Raw genomic sequence first — 6,325 nt, 5'->3', positions numbered from 1 at the left:
GTGACTTTACAGTCAGGGGTGACTTTACAGTCAAGGTGTACTCTACAGTCAGGGGTGACTTTACAGTCAAGGTGTACTCTACAGTCACTGATGTTATCAATTGGTGAAATGATATTGCAGATCTTTACGAAATGACATAGCAACGCTCAGGAAAATGACATTGTAACTTTTAGAGAAATGACAATGCAGCTTTAGAACATTTTGGGGAATGACATAGCAACTTGCAGATCTTTACGAAATGACATAGCAACACTCAGGGAAAATGACATTGTAACTTTTAGAGAAATGACAATGCAACTTTAAAACATTTTGGGGAATGACATAGTAACTTGCAGATCTTTACGAAATGACATAGCAACACTCAGGGAAAATAACATTGTAACTTTTAGAGAAATGACAATGCAGCTTTAAAACATTTTGGGGAATGACTTAGTAACTTGCAGATCTTTACGAAATGACATAGCAACACTCAGGGAAATGACATTGTAACTTTTAGAGAAATGACAATGCAGCTTTAAAATATTTTGGGGAATGACATAGTAACTTGTATGGAAATTACGATGCAACTTCTAAAGAAAGTTGTACCCAGACAACTTTATGATTACACCAGTATAAAAAGTCCAAGTTTTCACAAGCTTTTCACAGTCAAATTTCAGATGTAAAGGGAAAAGATCACCAAACACTTTATCATCTATAGGTATGTTTATTTTCACACAGTATAAAAGTTGTTTTTAAATCTATATAACAAAAGTGATGAAAAAATCTTTTTATAAAGTATAAAAACTACGTAACATTCTTGTAAAATCTATCCTTGTGAAATTCATCATTACAGTTCTTTGCCTTAAAGAAGTTCATTTCTTACAAATTCATCACCACAACTTCTCTATGAACAATTATAAAGAAGAAAACTTCACATGTTTTCTGGCAGGTCCAGCTGAGCATTCAAATTTATCCTCTAAATGGTTAATTATGATGGAGCTTTGCTGCATATCCTCAGCCATTCTCTTATGTAAATTCCTCAATATATTAAATTGTTCGTTCACATTTTCCTTCAATGGCTGGCGCATCTTTTTCTCCAGTGCGTTATATTTTTCAGGATGCTTTCTTCTTTATGAAAAAAATGAAATTATACATTTTTAATTAGGTTTGGTCATACATTAATCAAATGAAATATAAATACGAGTCTTTAACCGTGGGTATATAAAAACAGATGTTTCGTAGAAAAAATACTCTTTACTGAAACTAGAGTTATCACTCTACACTCAAAGGTTGTAACTAAATAATACAAAGAAAAGACCTTACCTAAAGGAGGTGAGGATAGAATCCTCCACATTTTCAAACGATCCCTCGCCCGTTTCTTCGTCAACAACAACTGGTGGCCAGTTTTCATCAGCTGGAGGGGAGTACTTGGGTGTTGAGGACGGCGGGACGACGGGGGTTGATGGTTCTAATGTAATGAATGTCTTGCTTTCATTTGATGCACTGAAAAATATTTGAGAAAACAAACATACACTTTTGTTGATCTTAAAACATCATTTGTAGCTTAATCATTTAGGAATAATCGATAATTTATATATATAATATATCACCTAGCAAGACTAAATCTAAGTGTGGTAAGAACGATAACTCTAATTGTAAAAGTTCCATCCTTTCAAAAGTGTTTGCATCGACAGGTTTGATTGTGACCGTTCTTTGAGGAGAAGGGGGGGGGGGGAATCTTCATTTTCAAGATCTTTTCCCATCTGTACCCATAGAGCCTCAAACTCTTCGAAAGAGTTGGCGGAGTTTGTAAGATCTCTGAAATAAAAAAAAACAGAATGACTAAAAATGTAATGATAGGTAAATGGACACATCTTAGTGATTGAAATGATCATAAATAACCATAGTTCAGTAACGACAATAGTGAAGTACACCAAATTTACAGGAATTGTACATAATTAGAAGCTGGCCCTCTTGCACTCGGGACTTTCGTGAAGAGTTATCTACTTGTGATAAAATTGAGAAAAATCTAATTTTCTGAAAATTTACATCGTAAAAGATAAATTTTAATTAATATCCTGATAGAGAGGAAGTATATGCAACTTTCTACCAAGAGATTTATTTGAAAAATTTAATTTCCTCTAAAGATATCAGAATTAAATGCACTCTTCCCATAAATTTCAATGTTAAATCAAAAGATGAGATGCTTCGAGTATAAATCAAAATTCTGAAAATTCCTATGGTGGATAATTTTCATTTGATAAGCCCTTCAAATTGATATCAGGTTCACAAAAAAAAATCCTACTAGACATATTGGTCATTATACATCGGATATCTGAAGTTGGTCCACAACGATCTTTTTAAAAGTTAAAATTGAGAATCGTTATCAATTAACAACATTAGATTAAGATATTATCTACTTACAGAAAGTTGAAAATTTCGTCTGCCATATTTTTCTCTCACTAGTACTGCTATCTTTCTTCTTCTTTTTTTTGGTGAAAGGTACCGTTTAAGATTACTCCTCCCAAATTTTTACCCATGGGGAGGAAGTAAGTAGGCGGAAAAGTTATACAAGAGAAATGGCATATAGTCTGTTAGGGTGTTTGTCATGGTTACATTGCTATTTTTTTAAGGGTGGATATGAAGAAAAGTAATTAATTTCATAAATCATATGTGAAATGTAAATTAGAGGGGTGAGCGTACACCCTGGATGTAGGAGACAACATATTTCATTACGAAATATTATGGGGGTGTTGTGAAATTTCACTTTATGACGTGACCGTCACGCTTACCTACGCACTCTGACTTGCATTTTTTATTGTATACGTAACTTACGTTTATTTTGGTGATGATATTTCTAATATGATAAAATATTGAGTATGTTGATTAAGAAAACCAACAAATCAGAAAAATATTAAAAGAAAAAAGTAAAACCAGAAATATATACGAAATAGCTCATCATCTGTCGTACTTAATCTCTTCAAATGAAAGCGGGCAATTCTAAATCATTTTAAAAATTCCGCTTTTTCACGATACACCTGCGCACAAAGGTAGTGTAGCGTGTCCTGACATGACCTAGTATCAGGTGTACTTCAATAAGTGCAAACGTCATGGCTTTTATCTGTGTGTGTCACGACCCTTTTGATACATGTATATCCATTTGAAGTTTTTAAAACGTCAATTGAATAATTAACTGTTAATCATACATAGTTAGATGATAATTTACCTTTCATCATTTTTCTGTTAAAGCCATATATTGCGTATGTACAATGAAAATTATTATTAAACTAAAATTATAAGAACTTATTATTTGTATCATTACTTTATATAAAGATAGAACTTTTCCGTAAATTACAAAATCTAAGTCAATTGCGTTATACAGATATCAGAATTTAATTTGGATTCTCGGAATTTTCTCCGACTTGGATTGATTGATTGATTGTATGTTGTTTTACGTCCCATTCGAGAATTTTTCACTCATATAGAGACGTCACCTTATACCGGTGAAGGGCTTCAAATTTTGACCTTTACTCGGCACTCAGGGCCATTGAGCAGTGAGGGATCTTTATCGTGCCAACGCCTGCCGTGACACGGGGCCTCGGTTTTTAAGGTCTCATCCGAAGGACCCGCAACTTTCACTTCAAAGTGCCGAGCGCATGGCGAAGGAACAGTTGCTACCTATTTTTTATCGACTTAGGTCTGTCGCGGCCGAGATTCGAACTCACGACCTCCCGATCACGGAGCGAGCGCTCTACCGACTGAGCTACCGTGAACGGTTTCCGACTTGGAAGAAAATGCGAAAGATTTAAATAACACATTACAGAGAAGATAAGGTCGTATTATTAGCTGAAACGAGGTGTTTTCCGTGTTCAGAATTGTATGAAAAGTTTTAATTTAAATGTATTAACTATATTTACTTAATTTTGTATTTTTCAAAAATATATTTTTTTTTGATCAGTTACGCCATATATGGCTTTAACTAAGAAAAAAAAAAATCAAATCACTTCCCAGTTTAGATCACTTTCCAGTTAAAGTTGCCTTCATAGATTTAGAACAATATGGGTCTGTTTGGCTAATTTAAAAACAACTTAATCTAATTACTAATCTGAGTCACTCTAACATTTCTGTCATCCAGTTTAATAAAGTGGCGCCACTCTCTAAATGATCTGTATTGTCGCGCCCTCATGTTGGAGTATATTTTCCAAATAAGGTTACATTTTGATCACATGATGATGATCACGGGTAAAAATCCCGTGCAATTTTCGCGGCATTGGAAAGGTAGATAGCAATGGATCAAGACGTGAGAATGAAGATCGCGATCATTGTCTGGTTATTTCCATTAAGCCTAGTTTGCGGAACCATTTTACCATGTCAATTGTGTACAGGAGTGCACGGGGTGTACACTTGTACAGCTGCAACTACATGCGTGCGATTAATAAAGAATGAACTCGAGCCTGCGCCTGTAAGGGAAATCTGATTGTTCAGCTGCGCTGTTAGGATTGTCGGATGGGACGGACGACTGCCTTTAATAAGGGACAGGGACGGCAAAATCTGCCATCGTGAGTATTTTTTTTTTTTAAATATCAACCCCTCTTACTTCATCTTATTTGATCCGCTAAGGTGCTTTTACTTATGAATTGGAAAAGTTGGAAGGCACCGTGGGAAAGAGACTAATCACGTGACTAAAGTAGACCCAATAGAAAGGAATGAAATTTTACTATGGAATGTGGGGGTCATCTCATAAGTCGCTAGAATTTCTTTTTTTTAATATATATATATATTTCCGGTAGTTATAGTAAGATAATTCAGTGATTCATTTTTCCTTGCGTGTCGTGTATTTCACGCAATTTTGTAAGAAAACTACGTGGCAAAAAATATATGAAACGTTTGCTAGGTATAAAATTTGCAAATTCTATGTAGCCTAGAAGCGTAGATGTTACAGGCAAAATTGTTTATCTGTCCTTGTCTGACTCTGTGACTTGAGTTTTACACTAAGTCACATCATTCACTTACATTGTAAAATGTTTATCTTGTATTAGGGGATGTTTATCAATACTAGCAAATCGTTGTTTTATGCTAAAGCAAGTTTATCAATACTAGCAATCGTTGTTTTATGCTAAGGCAATATTTATGTAAGTATTTTTTTTTAATTCATTTTATTTAACACTTTTTTTTTGTAATTTCAGAGAAAACTCGGCCTACAGTAAGGACAACCCTCAGGATCCAAACAACAACTCGGCCTTCAGTAAAGACAACCCTCAGGATCCAAACAACAACTCGGCCTTCAGTAAGGACAACCCTCACGATCCAAACAACAACTCGGCCTTCAGTAAGGACAACCGGCAGGATCCAAACAACAACTCGGCCTTCAGTAAGGACAACCCGCAGGATCCAAATAACAACTCGGCCTTCATTAAGGACAACCTGCAGGATCCAAACAACTCGGTCGTCAGTAAGGACAACCCTAGCAATGAGATACAAGGGCAATACAGTGGATCACAGTAAGTGTTTCAGTTAGATAAATTTTAATGTGTATGGAATTTCAGTGGACAAAGTAACACCCATATAATTTCCAATCATTTTTGAATAAAAGGTAGTATTAGTTTTTGCCAAGGAAAATTATATTTTATGTAAAAGAATATAAATGATTTGTGGAATTACATAATTTGACAAAGATTATGCAATGCTCATTGTTCATTGTAATAAAACATACATAACAGATGTTGTGGTATTAAAATTAATTCAGGTATGAAGTAATCTTTTCATTGTAGGATCATTCAAGCCAGATGATGATGATGATGATGACAGTCTCTTTGATGAGTCTACAGAATCAGGTCAGCGTGTAATCATACTCTTGTGCATTAATATAGGGATTTGTATTTTCATTCTAGTAGTTGTGCTAATTTCTATCAAAGAATATCTTAAAAAGGTTGGAAGTAAATTAAAAAAGAAGAAAAATGTGTCATCAGTTAGAAAAAAATATTTAAGAGAGAGAAAACCACCAGGCATAAACCAAAGAAGTTACCCTCAACAACTGAAATAGAGTTGAGCAGAATACAATCTCTAATATCTTCTGAATCAGACAATGACTATGATTCTATATTTGATGCCTCCAAAGTTTAAATGATCTATGCAAGTTAACTGAAGTACAATATTGCATGTAGTTATTTTACTAAATTATTTCGAATGGATTTTAAATGGATAAAGTATAGAAAGACAGCGATATGTGTAATTGATTTGAATAAGTAGTGGGTACCAGTTATATCATTATTTTGCTGAAATACTTAAAATATTTGTTAACAATATTTTTTTTTTTGTACTAAGGGTTTTAGTATGGGCAATTACC

At 34.2% G+C, this 6,325-nt stretch overlaps 1 protein-coding gene across 1 annotated transcript; it reads left to right on the top strand.

Moving 5' to 3' along the window:
* Positions 1-4,421: 4,421 nt before the first annotated feature.
* LOC133179574 (cGMP-specific 3',5'-cGMP phosphodiesterase 3-like) lies at positions 4,422-6,102 on the top strand. The gene is made up of 4 exons (XM_061314296.1): positions 4,422-4,441; positions 5,166-5,431; positions 5,751-5,813; positions 6,062-6,102. The coding sequence occupies exons 1-4, from the start codon at positions 4,422-4,424 to the stop codon at positions 6,100-6,102; spliced, it is 390 nt and encodes a 129-aa protein (XP_061170280.1).
* Positions 6,103-6,325: the final 223 nt, after the last annotated feature.

This window comes from Saccostrea echinata, unplaced genomic scaffold (genome assembly GCF_033153115.1).
Source record: "Saccostrea echinata isolate AGI-Se365-2 ecotype Australia unplaced genomic scaffold, CSIRO_AGI_Sech_v1 ptg000005l, whole genome shotgun sequence".
Lineage (NCBI taxonomy): Eukaryota > Metazoa > Mollusca > Bivalvia > Ostreida > Ostreidae > Saccostrea > Saccostrea echinata.
Note: the sequence above shows the minus strand (reverse complement) of the source record. Positions and strands in the feature narration are given on the sequence as shown.

What these genes read in the sequence shown, in the direction of transcription:
- LOC133179574 (XM_061314296.1), top strand. Translation starts at nt 4,422, where the DNA reads ATGAACTCGAGCCTGCGCCT. An exon ending in TCCAAACAACTCGGTCGTCA is followed by an intron (nt 5,432 to 5,750) that starts GTAAGGACAACC and finishes TTTTCATTGTAG; the next exon opens with GATCATTCAAGCCAGATGAT. An exon ending in TGATGAGTCTACAGAATCAG is followed by an intron (nt 5,814 to 6,061) that starts GTCAGCGTGTAA and finishes CTTCTGAATCAG; the next exon opens with ACAATGACTATGATTCTATA.